At 37.3% G+C, this 23,133-nt stretch overlaps 1 protein-coding gene across 1 annotated transcript in view; it reads right to left on the bottom strand.

The window, feature by feature from the left end:
- Window positions 1-408: 408 nt before the first annotated feature.
- The window catches only part of LOC149142862 (uncharacterized), a 42,184-nt gene continuing 19,459 nt past the window's right edge, over window positions 409-23,133 (bottom strand). Inside the window, exon 4 of the mRNA XM_089448070.1 lies at window positions 409-834. Within this exon, the coding sequence (XP_089304196.1) occupies window positions 634-834 (201 nt within the window). The 3' untranslated portion in view covers window positions 409-633. The remainder of the gene's footprint in view (window positions 835-23,133) is intronic.

Raw genomic sequence — 23,133 nt, 5'->3', positions numbered from 1 at the left:
AGATTCTTCGATGGTCTTTTTAATATTTACAACAATGCTATGCAACTTAATTAACAATTCATGACCAAACTTGACTAAAAGACTGTCCTGACAAATTTCGGAGAAGCCTCTAAACTTATCTATATATGGTACACGCGCATATAAGATGAACAGTTTTGAAAGTGACTACAGATGTGCAATGAAACCAACATCGTATGATTGAATAGTGTTTAACGTGACACAGATGTGGACTGAAACCTTCATCGAAAGACTGAATACAATCTTCTAGGTAAAAACATTGGAGGCTAGAAACTCATTTTTCAAATTTATTAACTATTTTCATTTTGATATTAAAATTATTCATTACGAGGCATTTTTCCTTCATCTAGATTGATATACCTTATCAAAGACCACAAGAAAGATAAGAGAGAAAACAAAAACTTGATAAAGTTGCAATTGAGATACAAATCTAAAATACATATGTTGCCCTTTACGATCAAATCCAAATGGAAACAGATCTCATCAAAATCATGATGTTAAAGACCCACTTCCCCAGATAGGTACATACCCGTAACAGGTGCATGTACACAGACAAACCATCAGGGCTCTGGAGGAATGATCTCAACAGTCTGTGCATTAAGCTCAAAGTCACTGTTATGAATCAAACCCAGAATAGACCCCTTGATCTCTCAAAAGCCTCTTCTCTTCTTCCACATAGTTTTTCCCTCTACTAGCCTGTCCAAGGTCTCTCTTCCTCTTCTCTTTCTGTGAGAAAGACAGACGCTTCTGTTCATTTGCAAGCTCTGTCCTTTGCTTCTTTGCAAAATTGTGCTCAGCAATTCCTTTAGCAGCAGACTGCAAGGAATAGTGATATCAGAAGACAACGTAAACACAAACAAGAATGAAAGTAGTTGTTAGCATCGGTGAGAAGACTGTTGTCAATAATATGTCTTAAATCTATAGACCACAACTAATAATACTGAGCTTAGAGTTATGATTACAACAAAATCTGAAATCGCAGACAAAAAAACCCTTCCCAATGGGTTACATCACTACGATGCAACGTGCATTAAACTAGAGCATTAAATTGAAATAAAACAGTCTCAACATGACGGGGACAAACAGTATCATGATGTTCCATGGATTACATCACTACGATGCAACGTGCATTAAACTAGAGCATTAAATTGAAATAAAACAGTCTCAACATGACGGGGACAAACAGTATCATGATGTTCCATGGATATCAGCTCAGTCACACAGTTGAGGTTTGGGTTTGGGTTCAGCAATGATTAGGTTTGGTTCGTATTCAAACTTTTGATGAGGTTCGTCATTAGGTTCGTCTATATATATATATATATATGTTACACAGGAACCTCTCCCGAGAGTTGGAAAACCCGTTCCAATGGTTCCGCGTTCCCGGGAGCTTTGGAACTGTATGGGAACGTTCCCTTTTCAGTGGGAGCTGCAATGGGAGCTTGGAAAAGTTCCCGGAACTGTGAAGACTACTTTTTTTTGGAGTTCCGGCGTTCCCTAGGGTTGGGGAACACAAAGTCTGTAGAGAAATATGCTGAACTACCCACAAAACATGAGCCTAAGTTGAAACTTTCACAAGAAGAAAGGCCAAAGACATCCTTAATGCCGATATCCTTAGTTGAGAAACTGGAGCAATCTCTTGATGGGTTAAGGAAGCATGTGGCACCTCAATGTAAGGGCGATATCTGAGATGTCATGCTGATGAGTGTTTCTTTTGTTGTTTATGTATATATATGGCAGAAGATTGTGTGTGCATATTGTATGCGGCAGTGAATAGTTAAACATTAGAGTTGCTTTACTTTTTCTCTTAAGAATAACTAGATAAACATATGTAACACTGTTCCTTTGTATTTTTAAGCCAGATTGTTTCAAAGACTTGTCATGTGTCATAATGAACTTGACATTTTAACATTTTATACATATATAAGGGAAAGACTCAAGAAGAGAGACACCCAAAGAATATATTTATATAAGGTAGATTATATATTTATTATTTATATATTTAAATTGATTTTAATATTTAAATGTTTTGATTCGATATTAATTTTGATTATTATATAAATTATATAATTACAAAAAAAAAAATGATCATATAATATCACCACTCCCGCTTAGCCGTTTCCTGCAAATTTTGGGGAAACCTCTAGCCATTCCCGACACCTGTACCCAAGTTCCCAATGTTCCCATGTTCCAGAAACACATGCAACATATTATATATATATATATATATATATATATATATATATATACACTTTAATATGAAATATAGCATAAAATAATAAGAAATCAACATCACTAAACATTAAAAATGATATCATGGACTTGGAAACTGCAAGGATAGATTACAGACTTGAGCTGTGACATGAGCTTGAACTATGGACTTGGTCAACTCAAAAAAAAAAACAAAAAATAGGTTCGGCAAATTTCAAACCTCAAGCTTGTAGTTCAATGAAACTTGTGACAGTCAACTACTTTTTGGGTTCCTTCCAAGGAAGGCAGAAAAAGAGGAACCAATTTGTTACTTCCTAGATTTCAAAAAAATTTGGCACTCTTAGACAATATATTCATAAAAAGCAATCTGAATCCCACATGATAAAGTATGTAAACTCAACAGCGACTCTGAACGCAAAGATTCAACCTAGGGACCCAAACCATCAGCTTCCAACTTCATATATTTGATATAAGTTTGCTTCCCCAATCATAAATTCATGACCAAATTATTATCAACCTTTAACCTTTTCAGCTATGTTTTAGCATGCCTGTGAAGATAGAAAAAGAAAACTTCAACCGATAAATCCACAAATAACAATCCAAATCCCACATGATAAAAGTGTGTAAATTTGAACAGTGCAACACTGAATGCAAAGATTCAGCATGGAGACTCAAACCATCAACTCCCAACTTTGTACAATTGATATAAGTTAGCTCAACCCAATTACAAATGACAAGACCAAACAACTATCAACCTTCCTTTTAAACTATAATATAGCAATGTATGAAGATAGAAAAGGAAAACCCCAACCATTAAACCAGAATAATCGTAAAATCCATAATTTCTTACAACTAGCCTATACCCATCTTAACCCCAGATCTTTCAAGCGCCAAGAGGGATCAAATCTCTTGAGATGCAAACCTCTCTTAAAGTGAAAATAGATTTGATCCCTCTCGGCACTTGATAGGTCCAAGGGTTAAGATGGATCTAGGCTTTTATATACACATACCATATCTAGTTTGGATCCATCTCTCCCTCTCTCTCTCTTCCCTCCTCTACTCTCTCCATCCCTCTCCTCTCTCTCAAGTCATCTCTCTCTTCCTTGCTCTCTCTCCTTTCTCTCCCCCATCTCTCTCTCTTTACCCTCCAACTCTATCACTATCTCCCTCCCTCTCTCCCCCCTTCTCCCCCTTCATCCTATGTCTCCCTCTCTCTCTTCCCTTTCTCTCCCTCTCTCTCACCTCTCCTCTCTATCTTCCCTCCTCTCCTCTCTCCCTCTCTCTCCATCTCTATCTTGTCACTCTATCTCTCTATGTCTTTGTTCTTCTCCCTCTCTCTCCCCCTCCAACTCCATCTTTCTCTCCCCCTCTCCTACATCTCCCTCTCACTCTCCCCTACCCATCACTCTCTCTCTGCCCTCCAGCGTTGTCACTATCTCCCTCCCTATCTCTCTCCTTCTCTCTCCCCCCCCCCCCACTCTCTCTCTCCATATGATGGAGAATTTCCACTCTATGTAATCAATGCTATATGTAATGCCTAAAATATTTTACATTTTAATTTTTTATTGTGAAATGAGTTATGGTTTTACAACATATGGTATTGATAAACCATGGTATTGGCCCATGGTACTGTAACAAAACGTATTTACAAGTTAATAATATCCATGGTAAAGTGGGGGTGGATATCCATGGTTAAAAAACTTCTTGTATTGTAAGTTTATTGTTAGTTATAAGTTTTTATGTGCTTACTAATTAAATTTAAATATGGTTATGGAACCATTATTAGTCTCTGTCAAAGCAAGACTCTAATAATCAATTTGTTTGTTGATCTCTATTAGTTTAGCATTGACGAATACAAATTATAATGTTTACTTTCGAAAAATAAATTGATTGGAACATCACTTGAAGGCCTTATCGCAACATTTGCACAATATAATGTCATGTGGATAACTGGCTTATATTTCATGCCATAATCTATGGATATGGTTACAATATTAATGCATGATTTTTAGATATTTGTGTAGTGATTTTTTATTCTTAAGTTTTGCAGGAAAACCGTCCAGAAATAAAATACTTGAAAATAAAGTATACTCAAGTAAATAACATATCTACCATCAATTACTTCCCACCATAATTTAAGCAATTCTTTGCATAAAAATGGCTAGGAATAAGAAGTAAAATTGTAAATGTGTAGACTTTTACTACCCACCAAAATTTATGCAAGTTTTTCTGGTTGGGCAAGCAATTTACTTATCCACTTCACATCTTAATTTATTAGTTATTGTCAAAAGAAGACTATAGGATGATTTGTCTATCAACAATTATTAATTTAGCATTGGCCAATGTAACTTAAAATTGTCTATGCAATTTTTCCTAGAGCATAATTTCTAACTTGAGTTGGAGGGGGCTAACCTGACTTGCAAAACAAAATTATAATATACCAAATTGAATTTTATCATTTTTATTACTTTTAACTTTTTATTATTAATTGACCCAAGATATAAATGTTTACACTACATCTCCACCATACTCGCTCTATATTACTTTTAACATTTTATTATTTTTTAATTGAGCCGACAAATAAATGTTAAATGTTAAACATTTATGCCTACACATCTACCTCTATATCGATTTTTGATTAGGGCCGACATTGACATTAGATGTTAAATGTTTATATTTGACACCTATCGCCATATTGAGTTGTAGAGCGCCTCTCAGCGCAAAAATGGCACCATTGAAAAAAAACACTTTACAATTATCTTGTAAGCAATTTCCTATCAAATTAACTTGGAACAACACTATATTGAAAAAAGAGAATTAAATTGGGAAGCATATTTTAAAATGAGTGTAGAATTGCAAAATAGTTGGTATGTCAAATAAGAAATCATTATTCAACATCCCTGTCACAACACACTAATATATGGTTGTTGATTGGTTGTAGAACTTTCACAACAAAATTGGAAGAAAGATTATAAATATAAACACACACACACACACAATAATATTTTTTAAATAAGTACATCTTATATATCTAATGTATAGTACTAGACAGTACACATATTATATGAACATTGTGTAAGTTTATATGAACATTGTGTTAGTTTTTGTAGCATTGGAGGTGTTTTAGTCTCGAAACTTTGTGGAGAGGCTAAAACACGAGTTATCCAAAACTCGGAAATCGTTTTTAGAAATTCCACCTAGAAGTGTCTCAATTAATTATTAATCAATTTTTTAATATTTTATAAGTCTAAACTTAAGAAAACTAATTAATTAACCAGTGTTAATTGAGAAAGGTAAGAATTCTCTAGAAACTCACACGGATCGACTAGGAAATAATCTTAGACATTGATTAAGTTTTAATCTTGGTCGTTGGGGTCCCACAGTGAAATTATAAGAAGTCGATGGGTAGATGGAGAAACACACTTGTAGCACTTGAGATCGATTTCTTTGGGCAATTTGATTTATCCAGAGAGCAGCAGCAATTGCCGGAAGAGTTAGAGCCAGAGAAGGGAAGCAGAGACAGAGAGGGGCAAAGACAGTGAGTGCTGAAGAAGTTTTTCAATTCCAGAGAGTCAGAAAGAGGAGATTGAGATTTTCTCCAGGAGGCTACGTAGCGCTGGCGCAGAGCCTCAAAAGAGCAATCTGATCCAGCTGAAGAGGAGCTTGTTCTTAGTTCCTGAGGCCGAGAATATTTTCCGAAGTGCCGAAGAGACAGTTTCTCAGCCAGCAGCAAGCAGAACAACTAGATTGGAAGTTGATTCAAGCAGAGTGTGAAAGGGTCTGCGCTAGGGTGACGCAGGGCTTGCGTAGCGCTGGTTGGACGGCTAGCTTTTTATAGGTCAGACAGTGTCGCGATTGCTCAGAGAGAGGGTAATTTCACTCAGAGAATTTTTACCAGTATTTCTCTTGGATGGATTCGCCAGTTTGGTGATATTTATTGTACTCAAAATTTCTCACTGCTGCTTAATAATAAAAACCCTCAGTTGTTGCACTGGCTTTCCCAAGTTGGGTTTTTCCAGGGACTTTAGTCAAAAAATAATTGTGTCATAATATTGTATATGTGTCCCAGTATTTTCTCGGTTTCCAGTTTATCTTTTGCAATATTTTTATTTGTGAAGATTGCAATGTGATTAATTCATTGTTGTCGTAGCAATAAACTGCATAATTAAGTTATCAATTAGAAGAATTAATTCCACTCGCTGCAATAGAATTTTAGTAGTGAAATTTTCACATGGTATCAGAATGATTTTGATCAGACGAGAAGCTCAGAAGCGAAAGCAGAAAATTTCACTGTTTAGAGGGAGCAGCAGGACGATATTTCTAGCGGCTGCGCAATGCCTAGCCAAGCAGTGTGAATTGTTGGGCAATTTAAGTTTTTTAGTGTAGAATTGGCAGAAAAAATTGGCTTCCCTGTGTGAGTGATTCCAGCAAGCAGAGGGGGCAACATCTCAATAATTTTCATTGAGCAAATCCTTGTTTGGGCACAGAAGGGTTTTGTAGCAGTTCACTAGAGCAGAATCAACATCGAGGTGGAAGAGTGTGCACGCGCAAAGGGAAATTTCTCTCAAGGGGTTTCTAGTCTAGAAATTCAAATTTCCAGTTGCACTGCAAGCAGATTGTCTCACTCCAAAAGAGAGTGCGAATAGCAGATTCAGTAGTTGAGCCGGTGAAAGAGGGGGTTTTCCATTCTAGATTCAGAGATGGCCACAACTGGGCTTAGAGATCATGATAGGTTGGAGGGAACCTCCAACTATGTCATCTAGAAGGCTAGGGTGTCCTTCCTGCTAGATGAATTTGGTCTGAAGACCTATGCACATAATGTTGTGGCAGTACTGAATGATGCAAATCATTTGAAGGAATACAAGAAACATATGGCAAAGGCGAAGCGATGATCTTGGATGGAGTATGGGACCATATAGTCTTGCATATATTGGCCAGAATACGGCCAAGGAGATGTGGGATGCTCACACTCCGATATATCAAAATCCTTCCGAGCAGCGGAATATGTTCCTGCAAGAGAAGTTGAGAAACATCCGCATGCAAAAGAGTGAAGGCATAGATTCGTTCCTCACCAGAATTCAGGAAATTCAGGATCCGCTTGCAGTCGTTGGGGAGGCGCCTCAACCTACAGAGCTCATGTGTTTAGCCCTAAACAATGTCTCAAAGGAGTGGCAAGTCTTTGTCCAAAGCATCTTGGGACAAGACACATTACCTAGGTGGGATAGGATGTGGTCAGAGCTGCAGCAGAAGGAGATGAGGTGAGCTCTAAGAAAGAGCTCCATCAACGGAAGTAGCAGTAAGGGTTCGAAGGGCGAGAAAGAGAAGGAAAATGTGGTCCTTACATCAAAGGGTCTCGGTCAAGGACAGGGGGAGAAGAAGAAGAAGAAGAAGGAGCTATCTAAGGTCAAGTGCTTCAGGTGTGGCGAGTTTGACCACTACAATACTCAGTGTCCTCTCAGAAAGAAGGACAAGCAGGAGAAGCAAGACCAGGCGGCGACATCCACTGAGATAGACAAGTTGTCCTCTAGGTTGGAGGAAGATTTCGACATGATTGCAGCTATATCTCCAAGAGTGAGGTGGGGGTGATATGGAGTTATAGTCCGAGAGCAATGCAAAAGTTTGCGCAAGTCCATTGAGGTGTCCTCATGGATCATTACCTTGCTACAGGGGCCCACAGTATTCAGTAGCATGCTAGATCAGTGTTAGTTGATGAAGTCAAATTCCCGAGTGACAGTTGCAAGCTAGTTGCAGTCAGATGTTGAGGAGCACAGATGCAGTGTTGACAGTAGAGCAAGTGGCTCAGTGCAAAGTTAGCAGCAGCGCAAATTCTTAGTGGACAGTGCAGAGGCTAGTATCGATCAGATGCTCAGAAGAGGTGCAACATAGAGACACAGTTGATTCAGTGTTTCGAATGCCTCTTAGTTGCAGTAGCAGCAGCGACAGATGAGTGGGAGTTGCAGTGCAGATGCAGATTTGGCAGTAGTATAGCAATGTCAGCAACAGTACAGACGCAACATCAGAGTTGCGTAGTGGTTGGTGGGCAGTGGCAGGCACTCACAGTGGCCAAACATCAACAACATGTACAGAGGATGATGCAGAGACAGGGTGTTGGAGCAGTTCAACACTGGAACACCTTCCTCACTAAGAGGGAGTGTTAGTTTTTGGAGCATCAGAGGTGTTCTAGTCTCGAAACTTTGTGGAGAAGCTAAAACACGGTAGTTCTCCAAAACCCAGAAGAAATTCCACCTTGAAGTGTCTTAATTAGATTATTAACCAATTTTTTTATATTTCCTAACTCTAAACTTAGGAAAATTGGTTGATTAATCAGTATTAATTGAGAAAGGTGCGAATTCTCTAGAAACTCATACGGATCAACTAGGAAATAATCTCAACCATTTGATTAAGTTTTAATCTTAGTCACTGGAGTCCCACAGTGAGATTATAAGAAGTCAATGAGTAGATGGAGAAACACACTTGTGACACTTGAGATCGATTTCCATGGGTAGTTCGATTTCTCCAAAGAGTAGTAGCAGTTGCAGCAAGAGTTCGAGCCAGAGAAGGGAAGCAAAGATAGAGGGGCGGAGACAGTGAGTCCGAAGGAAGTTTTCCAGTTCCGAAGAGTCAGAAAGAGGAGGACAAGATTTTCTCCAAGAGGTTGTGAAGAAGAGCTGAAGACGAGCTCGTTCTCAGTTCCAGAGACTGGGAATATTTTCCAAAGTGTCGGAGACACAGTTTCTTAGTCAATAGCAGGCAAGACGGCCAGATTGGCATTTGATTTAGGCGGAGTGTGAAAGGGTTTGCGCTAGGGTGACGCATGGCCTGCACAGAGCTGGTTGGACAGCTAGATTTTCAAAGGTCAGATAATGTCGAGATTGCTCGAAGAGGGTAATTTCCCTTAAAGAATTTTTGCCAATATTTCCCTTGTATAGATTCACCAGTTTGGCGATATTTATTGTACTCAGAATTTCTCACTACTACTTAATAATAAAAGCCCTCAGCTATTGCGCCAATTTTCGCAAGTTGGGTTTTTCCGAGGACTTTAGTCCAAAATAACTATGTCACAATTTTGTATGTGTGTGCCAGTGTTTTCTCAGTTTCCAGTTCATCTTTCGCGGTATTTTTATTTGTGAAAATTGCAGTGTGATTAATTCGTTGTTGCCGTAGCAGTTTATCAGTTAGAAAAATTAATTTTAGTTGCTACAATAGAATTTCGGTAGCGAAATTTTCACACATTGTAGATATTTTAGTTCATCTTGTCTTTATGCATTTACTAATGAGTACCACCAAAGGGGAAAAACATAGAGGAAATGCATCAAACAACTCAAAACAACCCTTGTTGATGATTCATTCCTCACCATTCAGGAAGAACAGACCTCCAGGGATAATAGTGAACACCAGAATGTCTACAAACACTTTATGACATCTCTGGCTCCATTTCACAATGGTAAAGTACCTGGTGCTACAAAGTTAAAAACAAAGCCAAAATCCAATACATATGTGGCTTGGATGTCAGTGGTGGTCATGGATTCTGTCAAGCCGCATCTTTAAATTTCTTGGCATTCCATCTACTTTACAATGTTCACCAACAGTTTTGGCAGGTACTTGTGTAAAGGGTTGAAATTCGAGAAGAAAAAAGCAAAATGGATCACCAAATCCATGGCCTAAGTGGCTAAACTTCAATTATGCACTAAAGACTTCGCTACCAACCATATTTATTATTCTTCATGTTTGGTCCCCTTCATGAAGGCTTACCCAGAGCTAGAGAAGGCCATGCAGAATCTTCTATGGACCAACAACTCTAGAGGCAAAGGCTTTCACTAGGTCAACTTGGATATATATTGTACTGCGAGAGAATTGGCAAGACCAGGAAACTAAAAGCTCGCACAGGCCTAACCAAATGCTAAATGAGTGAATTGAACTTTGGATGTACAAAGTTAGCAAAATGCCTACGAAGGAGGACCAAAACACCTTTTTGCGTGTCAGTCCTGCCACCAACATACCATGAGTCACAAATGTGTAAACACTAGCGATTTGATTATCAATGACAATATTTGGACTCTAAAGGCCATTTTAGAGCCTGATTTAAAATTTATTGTAATGAACATCTGATGTAGTGTACAATGGTGTTTTATAAAATTGAATATTGAATATGTTGTGTACAATGGTATGCCCAAATTTGAAATTCATGAACGGTATTATAAATTGGTTATGTCTCGAGGCTTTTTTGCATCTCTCTCTCTCTCTCTCTCTCTCTCTATATATATATATATATATATATAGAGAGAGAGAGAGAGAGAGAGAGAGATGCAAAAAAAGCCTCAAGATACCATTCTCTCTCTCTCTCTCTCTCTCTCTCTCTCTCTCTATATATATATATATAGATAGAGAGAGAGAGAGATGGAATAATCTCTCTTCAATCTTGATGCAGTCAGCTAAACATTTATATTGTTTAACACTACAAGTGAACCAAGATTGGCCAATTATTGCCCTATTATCGTCCATTTGATCATTTTGTGATCCTCACCAATTAATTGCAGATTACTAGATTGTGATTATTTCATTTGTGACATGTGGAGGAAAGGAGAGAAGTAGGGTTGCAGGGGAACCCTAAAGAACTTTGTTCCCTCCTAAACTTGCACTCAAAGATATTCAAGTCCTTCAATGAAATGCAATCTTAGAGGCGCTTAGGAAGGTAATCTATGTAACCATAGCAAATCTTCCTCTCACTTTAGGCTAGTGTTTTAAAAGTTGGTCAACTTGGACTTAAACTTGACTGAGTTGACCCCAAACCATACGAACTCGGCCTTGAAATCAGTTTAGGGACTGGTTTGGTACAAGTAACAAAATTGGCTAGGTCAATACACAACAATTGGTTCGGTACCAAATCAATCCAACTCATTAAGTCTGTACCTACTTGTCGAGTCAGTCTATTTCCTCATGGTGGTGCATAGTTTGACGGAAAACTCATTTTTAATTTTATTTCTTTTTTAACATAGCCAAATTTTTAAGGGTTTTAAGTTTCTTAGTTGGATTACCTTGTTGTCTTTAACCTTGCTTAGGGTCCATAGTGTTTGCTAGATTCAAAACATCCTTTGTTTCTTTTTGCTTAAGGCATTGTCATTGTCATCCTCCCCATTTGGGTCACTAGGATCATGGCTGGTAGTTGTTATGTTGTAGTTTTTCCTCTCTACAAATGTAATCAAGCATTTGTGGTTTTGTCAGCAAGAGAGGGTTGCCATTAGAGATGGATATAGAACCAACATGGGGATGGCCTAGATTCATATATTTGTTTACAAAATCTACCCCTTAAGAACATGCCTCAAAAATATCATTGGTGTTAATGATTGTCCTAGAAGAGGCAACCTTGATATCAAAGTTGTTTATTTTGATGATTTGTAATTATTTGTTGTGGTATGTTGTTTCTCGGACTATAGAGGCCATTTAGAGTCTCCTTGCTTATGTATTTTGTTTTAGATATCTATTTCTCACATTGCAATTTTGATGTATTCACTCTAACATGGTATATAGTTATACATTAGCAAATTTTGCATATTTTGTCTCTAATTGGTTAGTTTTTTTTTTCAAAAAAAAATAATAATAATAATACTAATTTAATATTTTATGTAAATTTTAGTAAACCGAGGCATAAGATTCAAGCCATTGTGATTTTGAGTCAAATCTAAGTTGACCCTCAATCGATTTTGAGGCTAAGTCCAAGTGAAAGTTTTAATACATTGCTTTAGCCCAGTTCTTTTATGACACAATCAAAACCCTAAAAGAGAATGTTTATGATCTTCTTTAGAAACAAAGGGACGTTGGCTTACCAAGACTAGTGTCTATCCAATGGGGAAATGTAGTCAAAACCATAATAAAGAGGGTTTGAATACTATGGAAGGAGGCGTAATTAGGTTGTTATAAACATGCTCTAACTAACCACATGGATCTACTTCAATATGCAGAAAATTAGTTGTTCCAAAGATGCTCCTCGCAACAAGTACAAAATCAACAAAGTAGTAAATGGAAGCCTCGTATAAACTATAATTGAAGTAGACAAAAGTAAGAAGCCTTCTTTATTGAATGAACAACCAACAATACATCATTCTTCAAGTGTGATTTCACCCTAAGACCAAGAGGACCTAAACAGGCCACACTTACCTTCAACCCTAGCTAAGGAAACACTCAAGAAAGTGAACATATCTAACTAGGACACTCCAACAACAAATATGTTTCAATAAGTGCAATTATTACAGCGAGACAAAGGGAGGGTTTCACCTCAACCCTAGACTCTTCTCATTGGAGTAAACATGCCCTTCTTCAAAGATTGTAGTGATAGATTTGTGCAAGTAATTTTCAGCCATCAACTCAACCCAATGAAAAGGAAAGATGAAGAACGTCACATTGAAATGCCCCTTAACTCATTCCTCCCACACTTCCAACCATGTCTGTAGTGAATGAATCTTTCACCTTCCTCCTGTTAGAAAATCAAAAAGGTAGAAAGATTTTCTTATCTTGATAATTACTTGTGATGTATTTGAATTCTTATTAACTTCTTTTATGTCTTCTTTTATCTTCTTATCATCAAGCAACTATCAAAACCAAAAGCATGAGGATCATAACAAAAAATGACACAGTGTGTAGGCTCTCAGCCAAGGCAAAACCCCTCTCCTAGGGGAAAACCCAGCCAAAATTTCCTTCTCTTCAAGAATCAATTCAAATGAGACAACCAAGACCCTTAGACCAATAATACGACCTTCTCCAATCCACCAAGTCAGCGTTCCAAGATAGACTAGTCATATTAGTCAAAGTCAACTCAAGTCAAACACTTCAAATCAAGTCAACTAGGGTCTCGGCCCTCTCTTCAACTTCTGAAATTTCGGCCTGCACCTTCGCAATTCTACCTCAATCCTCTCACACGTGTGACAGGAAAATGATAAAATTTTAGACTTTTTCCTTCTTTCCTTGACTTCTATTCTTCTTGCAAAGGGATAGACCTTCTTTTCTATGATTTTGAACCTCTTTCTTCGCTTGTGATTGCAAATCGAATGTCTTCTTCGATAAATCCTCAATAGGTCAAATGTATTGCTTATATATAGTCTCTTGTGTGGTCAACTTGCTAGGAGATGAGGCCGACTTGGTGGAGGAGGCTTAACTTACAATTTTGACACAAACAAATTTATTTCTTGATACAAAAAGCCCAAGAAGGGTCTCTTACAAGATGACAAGGACTATGACTCATGACACAAACCTAGAAGCACTCAATGGGTGCTTTAATCTATGCACATAATAAATTGAGCATGAAAACCATGCTCATAAAATAATTTTTCTTTGAACTTTACAATAATTTTATTTTCTTCTCTTTTGCAAATACATAAGAATTACATCATGTCATGAGTCAAACAACAATTATGAAGCCCGACACTAGTTGCATGTTCAACACTCCCTCTTAACTAGGGAGGTATTCATAATTGTTTAATCGATAAAAGGTTGATCTCAATTTAAAATGTTCTAAGAAGAGTACAACAACATATACAATGTTAGCTACCATCTAGGTCAAAAATGCCCAGGTATCAACTCATCAAGGTACCATCTGCAAGGTTCTAACTCAACTCATCAAAGATCCAAGTGTCATCTAGGCTACCTGCCAAGACACTAATTCAAGGATCTGAGTGTCCTATCAAGACACTAATTCAAGGATCTGAGTGTCCTATCAAGTCACTAATTCAAGGATCCAAGTGTCAATTACCAAGACACTTACTCATCAGGGACCCCAGTGTCATTCAAGACACCTACTTATCACAGATCTCGATGTCATGTAGGCCAATATATCAATTCCAACAAATCTCTTGAACATTATCTAGGCCAAGACACCAACACAAACAAGGGATTTAGGTACCATCCCATCAAGGACTAAGGTGTCATCTAGGCCAATATATCAACTTTAACTGAGATCTCAATATCAACTAAGCCCAGACACCAACCCCCTCAAGATCTTGACATCATCAAGGTCAAGATATCCACCTAAACAGGGATCTCTATATCATCTAGACCAAGATAACTTCCCTCACAGGGATCTAGGTATCTATACCAAGATGTCCTCCCTTACAGTGATCTAGCTATCATCTAGGCCAAGGCACTATCCCTAACTAGGTTCTAGGTACCATCTAGGCCAAGATATCTTCCCTCGCAAAGTTCTATGTATCGTCTAGGCTAACTGCCAAGATACCAACCTTGTCAACATTCTCTCCTCATGGCCTTCACTAGATGTACAGTGGTTAGTCCTGGCCTAGTGCATGACACGCGAAGTAGAGAATCATGTCCTCCCTCTCAACTAGGGAGAATACACAGTTTCCTTCACAAAGGAAATATATCCAAGCTCCCTCTCAACTAGAGAGATAAGTACATCATCAATTATTTTATTCTTACAGCCACACATGCTCTTCTTCTTGCATTATCGCGTCATTAGAGAACTTCGACCTTTTAGAACATCACTCCTTTCACAGAATTTGACTTCAACTTTCCATCATCAATGTAAACTTCAATGTCATCAGGGTTTCTATAGCTCCCTCTTTCCATCATGCTCATCATCATCAGAAAGTCATCATCAAGCATGACGCAGGCTTACAACTTTACAACTTTGTACCTACAAATCTCATTAACAAGTACAACACAAGCTATACATGTACAAGAGGATGAAGTTAACTTTATCAATCTAGGGTTTCAATAAGGGACCAAACCTAAGATATCCCAAAATCTAAACCTTGTTAGGGTTTCAATCATAGCGGAAGCATTTACACCTAGGTTTTGACTTTAATTCCCTTGGCTCTTACATCAACTTTTTGCTAGGGTTTTGTCATGAACCCTGGATACTTTCAACAAACCCTTAAAAGCTAGGGTTTTACCAAAGTGAACAAATAGCAAAAGATAATACTACAAAAGATGACTTAATATAAGAATCAAACATCCTAACAATAGAAGACTTTTCATGACATAGGAAAACCCTAGACATGAGAGAGTCATTAACATAAAGAAATTTTAAAAACAAAATGATCATACCTTAAAATCCTAATGGAGAACTGCTACAAATTTTATAATCTTAAACATACCTTGAGTTGCTCCCTCTACAAACCTTGAAGGGATCCCTCTGCAACAAAGCTTCTTTTAGGACTCAAGCCTTTCTTGAGAGTCTCCTTCTGAATCTAGACATAATCCTTTCTTTTGCAAGCATTCTTTAGAATATATCTGCAAACCTTCTTCTAAGGAAAACACAAAAGAAAGGGTTATCAAAATGACGCTCGATACATAGACGAAATTATTAACAATGTAATGAAAGAAGTAGAAAACAGAATACTTATCTTTTGTAAAAAGTAGAGGTTCCTTCTTGATCTTTTATTGATTCAGATATTGATCAATCATAAAGGAAAGTTCTATAAGACCTAAAATCAATGACTTAAACTATAAACAAAGGATATACATGGGATAACATCCCTTAAGATTTAATAGAATACGTCTTTGACATTTGAATCTTCGCTTTTGGTTTTCCTTCGTGGGTCTTCATCAGTGTCAATTGTGGCTTGATCTCTTTCTCTTTGCTTGTTCTTAGGATTCTCAGGACATTGGTTCTTATAGTGTCCCATCTTGTGACAATGATAGCATTCTATTTTAGAAAGGTCAATCTTCCCATGATTTTTCTTTGACCCTTTAAATTTCTTATTTACTCTTTTCTTCTTGAAATGAGCAGAATAAGCATTTGAGCTGGTATTCTCTTCATCTTCTTGCTTTCCTCTTATCAAGGCAAGACAAGCTTCTTCTTGAGTACAGGCAGACCACATTTCCTCAAAGGAGGGAGAATTTTTCCAACTATTAATTCCAGCTGCAAAGGCATTCCAAGACTTTAGTAGTCCTAGTAGGGCAACAATCACAAGCTCCTTATCAGGGATTATTTCATCAACTAGTATTTCATCTCTTATATGGGCAATCCTTACAAAGTAAGAAGATATTGTATCATCTTTGGTCATTTTGGTAGTTCGAAGTTCATTCTTTAGACTTGCCACTTGTCCAATATTCTTGATTGTAAATAACTTGGAGAGGGCATCGTATATTTTCTTTGAAGTATTTAGCGTGAATATGTAGGGAATCAAGTTGTCTTTAACTCCATCCACAATTAGACTCATGGCTATAATGTCATTTTCCTTGCACTTCTCCTTTCTAGCATCATCAGTTGGTTCTTTCACTTTTCCTTGTACTAAGTCCAATACTTTATTTATTGCAAGGATGAGGTCCATCCTTGTCTTCGATGCTCTAAAGTTAGAAGCTCCTTGAAGTTTATTCTCGGATTTCATAGATGGTGCCATAGATATATTGGATAATGTCACTTATGATGAGGACTTAATCTCCTTAAGGTTTTCTATTGAACTTCCAAAGGGTTGCTTACTAATCCAATACCTTTTTCAAGGGAGGTCCCAAGACTTCTTTCAAAACCTCCAAGACATCTTTCTACCAAACAAATGTTCAAGAGTCCAAAAACTTATCTTCTTTCTCCTTAAATCCTTTCTTGAACCCTTACTAGAGAGCAAATGGTTTACAAGTTATTTTTTTCCTTTCTTAACCTGTGCTCTAATACTATGTTAGAAAATTAAAAGGTAGAAATATTTTCTTATCTTGATAATTACTTGTGATGTATTTGAATTCTTATTAACTTCTTTTATGTCTTCTTTTATCTTCTTATCATCAAGAAACTATCAAAACCAAAAGCATGAAGATTAAAACAACAAATGACACAGTGTGTAGGCTCTCAGCCAAGGGAAAACCCAACCAAAGTTTCCTTCACTTCTTCAAAAATCAATTCAAATGAGACAACCAAGACCCTTGGACCAACAATAAGACCTTCTCCAATCCACCAAATCAGCTTTCCAAGATAGATTGGTCAAATTCTTCAAAGTCAACTCAAGTCAAACACTTCAAATCAAGTCTACTAGGGTCTTGGCCTTCTCTTCAACTTCTTAAATTTTGGCCTACACCTTCGCAATTTTACCTCAGTCCTCTCACACATGTGACTAAAAAATGATAAAATTTCAGACTTTTTCCTTCTTTCCTTGGCTTCTATTCTTCTTGGATAGATCCTCAATAGGTCGAATGCACTTCTTATATATAGTCTCGTGTGTGGTCGAATCATCTTCAATGAGGCCGACTTGCTAGGAGATGAGGCCGACTATGACTCATGACACAAACTTAGAGGCACTCAATGGGTGCTTTGACCAATACATATAATAAATTGAGCATGAAACCCATGCTTATAAAAATACTTTTTCTTTGATCTTTAAAATAATTTTCTTTTCTTCTCTTTCACAAATACATAAGAATTACATCATGTCATGAGCCAAACAACAATTATGAGACCGACCCTAGTTATATTTTCAACACCTCCACCCCAAATTAAGGCTTCATGCATCCATAATAAGTGTCCTCCAACTTGGGGCACACCTCCTTTAAACTTTCTTTAGGTGATTTAAGGCCCCTTGAACCCTAGAGACCCCCTTGGAGAGCGCTCCAAACCCTATTGCTCCTCTTCTAGAATGCAAATGATGTTCCATTTCATCTTCATTTAGCTTATAGGTCAAACTATTGACTTGCGACCTCTTTTACCTTTGGATGGATCCACTTGCCATCTTTCAAATTATATAGAGTATGAATTAATTCATTATTTATGGGCTTGTACAGTGTCAACTATGCCACATGGCACTTCCTCATGCAAAGGACTCCTCCAAATATGTAGAACATGCCTCAACCTAAGTGGCCTTGCCCAAATGTCTCAAGGCAGAACATGCCTCCAAATATGTGGAACATACCTAGAATAATGTGGAAAGCTCCATAAAATCACTTTAATATTCTTTAAATGGCATGCCTACTACAAGGGGTAGACTCGTGATTAAGCAACCAAAATGTTGTCTTGTAGTGGAATGCTTCTCATTAAGTGACCTCCTTTGACCAAACAAGCACTACCACTACCACATGGCCTCATCCAATCTAGGTTGTTCCTCTTCTTGCCTTTTCTTGTCCCTTATCATGCCCTAATGCTTCCTTGTTGAATTGTAGCAAATGTGCAATAATAGAATCCCCTAGTACAATGTGACTTTGTAAAATCTCCAATCAACCTATAACTACTACTAATCTCTAAGGTCTTCTACTATGCTTAGTGAGAAAAGAAAGACCCTCAAAAAATGCAAAATGAACTTTGTATTTTCAATGGGTGACAATCTAGCTCCATATGGGGATCGCAATGCCTTGTGGGATGAAAGAGACTTCAAAAACTTTGTTGTGCCTACAAGTTGAATCAAAGGGTTGGTTGTCCATGATAGGATATGGATAAAAAAACTTTACATCCTTGCTGCATAATACAAAATGTCTTCAATCCCAATTCGTTAAAAAAAATGATAATGCCCATCTAACTACTCATTCTCAAGCGGCACTATAAATATAATCACGAGCCCAGAGCCCAAAATTCCAAAGGGAGCATAAATGAAATCTATTGCTCTTGAACATCGAACTTCTTCTTCCTAATGCTAAGTGAAATCAAACAACCAATGCAACCAGCATGTCATCTCATAAAAACATTAGATCTCCCCTTATGTTTGGCAACAAGCCAAAACAATGCTATGTCAAGCATCCTACAAAGATAGACTAGAATCTCTATCACTGTATAGTTGAAAACTAAAATAAGTTCACAATGACAATAGAAAACACCAATATTACACCAAAGTTGACATCTGCCACTACATGCTTTCTCTATCTAAGGTTGGATAGGGCTGGTACATAATCATCTCCAACATGAATAGGGCAACCCATCATTAAGCTCCAAGTCAATCCCATGCACTACCAAGGATTGATCTACACGATCCAACAATTGCCCTTCTTTGTTGCCATAAAAATCACCAATCATATCCTCTAGCAACAAGGTTTTACAAGGTTGTACATGTCAGAATGTTATGAATATAATTCATAACAAGTAAATAAATAAAATAAATGTAAATATTAAATAATCAAAGATTGATTATGTTAAATAGTCATTAAGTTGAGTGAAAAGGCATGTCTAAAAGACATGCCCAGTCACGAAAGGACACCTGCTTAGGCAGATATGCGGGTCCTCATTGTAACATTTGAACATCACTTATACATTTTTATATATAATAAATTATTATTACAAATACCTCGTGTATTTTTACATTCAAGCCTACAATCTATCAGTTATGATGCTTCATAGAATGGATGATCTTTAGATCAATCCTACAACTCTCGGAAAGAGGAATCCAAGAAAAATATCACCTATCTCATAAGAGTTGTCCAAAGTGATGTTTGGCCCTAGTTGCCAAATTTAACAATACGCTAGTGAATATGTTGCTCCCCAAACATATTTCAGCCCTAAAAATACATCCTTTTGCCAATTTTTTGTACAGTATACATTGAAGATATCAAAGGTCAGAAAATTTCTACATGTGTAATATTATGAAAATGTTCATACAAGAAATCAGCCCATAGATGATGAAACATGAATGTTGATCAGCAATAGAATATGCATCAACATCTTTTGGTCATCCAATATCAAAAGAAATGCCTTCTCCATACTCCATGAAGTGGCTCCCAATGCTGATTGAAAATGGAAAGTGCAAATTTATATTTTCCTCACTATTGGTGTGACAGATGGGATTTACATGAAGAAACTGATTATCCACATCCCATTTATGTCTCCCAATCATAAAAAGAGTTCCCAAATCTTCATCCTCCTCCCTACCATTATGCTTATCACATGAAGTCACAGAAGTGCCTGCATTTTTGTGCTCCTCTAAGGGCTTCTCAACAAGCTTTATCCTCTTTGAATTCAAAGTTTTGAAAAGGGGCATACCTTGCCAAACAACTTGCCCTCCTCAAAATCCATGAGGATGGCTACTAGAATGTCCTAATAGGACGCTTCTTCCGAAATGAGATGGAATGCATAGTCTTCAAAGGATTCTTCTTTTTCTACATAACCAACATCCCAAAGCTTGTGAAATGCTCTAATCAAACTTGCAAATGAAGATATTTCATTTGGACTACAATCATAGAACCCCTCCAATGCTTCATCTTTCATGGAACAAATAAGCATTTTCATCATGACATCCTCATGGATAACATTGAATTATGAAATGAATGAAAAATGTAATATCTCGCACAATAGTCAATATTCCAAAGAACATTGAATTGTGATTGTCCCAAATTGGATCAAAGAATTGATTCAAATACTCCACAAAACTTGAGAAATATGAAGGATCAAACATTCTTTCATCTATATCCTTCTAGAAATTCCATACTTATTTACTTATTTTTCTTCATAATCAAATACCTTTAAATCTATCAAATGTCTTCACCTCTACAAACAAGTTCACTTCAAAATTCCACAATAGGGTTTCATTCCTTCATGAAGTCCCCATATCAGAATAAGGGCTTGAAAATTATACCCTCATCAAATCACTAAGAAATGCCCACGTCAAATCACTAGTTCTAATCTATTAAATCATGGGAATTGGACTTTGTCCCCGTCTATAGCACCAATTTGTTACCTCCCAAATCTACACTCAAAGATAAGTCCCTAAATCAATTGCAACCCTAGAGGCACTTAGGCAGGTTTCCCATTATCACCAAAACAACTCTTCCATTGCCCATTTTTAGGTCGTATAATTGACTTTGACTTTAATGTTGAAAGGGTATGCAAGTCCACCATTTATATGATCAATGACCTAGTTCAATGACAATATTATGCTTCAAATTCAAGGAATCGACAAATTATTGACCCACAAGACACTTGAATTTAAGACTCCTACAACTAGTCTTGACATGGATCAATTGAATATTTGGCAATGCTCCATGCTATTAGAGGAACAAACAATTATTTGCCCTCTTACATGAAATTACGCATTGCTTTGAGAATGTTTCATCTAATGTGCCACTTTGATCAAGTCTTTATGTGTTGTTCCACCATGTGTGCATTGTTTGCCAAATTAAATGTGTCAAAAACTAGATAAAATATCACAAGCATCCAAGAAAAATATTGTAAATCACACATAAGTACAAATGTCCTCAAACCCCCTTATTTTGACTTCAAGACATGTCAAAGACAAGAAGGGAAAAAAAAGTTATTTTATTATAAGTATCCCTTTTGCGATGACAATTTCCCAAACACAATTAGCTCTTAGCACTTAACGGCAATTTCTTCAAAGGAAAAGCATGGGTATAAAAACCCTTTTTAACCTTTTATCAACTCCAAGCCAACAATTGACGATAAATTATATGTGCCAAAAGAATAGGAACATGAGATATTTAGCAATTGATATTTAAGCAAAGCCCTTACAAACTTCTAAAGTTCTCAATGTTTCAAAGTTCCTAAACAACTTCCTTGAAAAGTAGCTTTCAACCTTGGTAAGTTTTATGCAGATGGCATTTTAACCCTAGATAATTATCTTCTTGGCCTCCAAGAAACAATAGCTCTTTCACAAGACAAGAGCTCAAGGGAACTCTCTCAACAAACCACTTTTATGACTTAAACACAAGAACATTTTCTTGTGAGTACGTAATTGTAAAGATGAATAGAATTCATCACAATTAGAATCCAAAAACCAAGAGCTACCATTTTACCCTTTAATCAATCTTCAATTAATTCTCCCAATAAAGACTAGCCTTAGTCGTTAGATTCAGCGTACCGATGTTGCTTCTGTACATATACTCACCATTGAATTCTTTCTTGAAAAGGCGATAAAGATGAAAATTTTAATAGAGAAAATAAGGGTTTGGATATGGATCCAACGATGGCATTTGCTATAGGCATCGAGGTTGAACAAACCCATTGTGAACAAAGAGTATAGCTAAACAAGGCACTTGGTGCAAAAGAAGATGAAGGAGATGGAAATAATGAAAGAGGCACAAAACCCATGATTCATATTCATGTCCATAAGACTATGTAGCTCGAACATGTGCACCCTTAGCACCCCAAACATAAGACAATCTACTACACTAACCGTGATGTGAACCAACTCTATAAATTTCAAGGAAACTTGACTTTTTTCTCATTAGAAGCTACACAATTTTGTTGCATAAGAATCTTCATGTGAATCTCATGGTTGTGCAATCTGGTGCAATTTGAAGCTTCTAAAGAGTTCATTGGTAGATCATTGTTTCTAGAAAACATAACCAAAGATCTTTGTGTTGAATGAATCTTTGTGCTGAGTGAAGTGATCTTAAAGCCAAACCATTTACTACAATTTGTGATTGGTGACACATGTTGGATTATAAGGCCTATTATCCACCACCTGTTAGTAGTATGCATAGGAGAAAAGAAAATCTCCTAGATGGTCCACAATCGGCAGCCAACAGCCCCTTGCAGCCACCAGATAGCTCGATGTGCCATTATCTCCGCCACCTGAGCCAGCCATGTGGTCCCTCGCCCATTTGTTATGATCATATGTTTGAAGGTGGGCCTCCCAACCCTGAAGGTATGGCTTTTCATTAGTATAGTTGAGTAATTTTCCTTACTTATCATGGACACTTTTGGCCATGGATTGGTGGGGGGATTCGGCGGAAAGAGTGGGCTAGGTCTGTATTCTTGTCTCCTCTGCCCAATTTGGTGGTTATCCTTGTATCTGAGCCCTGTGGGATCTCCTTTATTGGCTATTAGCTTTAGGGTTGACACTACATGGGAAATCCTGACTTTGGTTGTGTGGTCCCGCTTCTCGACACCATTTATATCACTTCCGCACATTCTAACCCCATTCATCATTTTTCCCATCCGGGTCCACATAGGGTTAGCCTCCCCCTCCCCTTGTCCACACCTTGGGTCAAGCCTGGAACGATGCCCTGGAGGTTGATGCAACTAAAAAGAAAAGA

Source organism: Pinus tabuliformis, chromosome X (assembly GCF_031772625.1).
Source record: "Pinus tabuliformis cultivar Carrire ecotype Pingquan chromosome X, CPIR1, whole genome shotgun sequence".
In the NCBI taxonomy this organism is placed as follows: Eukaryota; Viridiplantae; Streptophyta; class Pinopsida; order Pinales; family Pinaceae; genus Pinus; species Pinus tabuliformis.
Note: the sequence above shows the minus strand (reverse complement) of the source record. Positions and strands in the feature narration are given on the sequence as shown.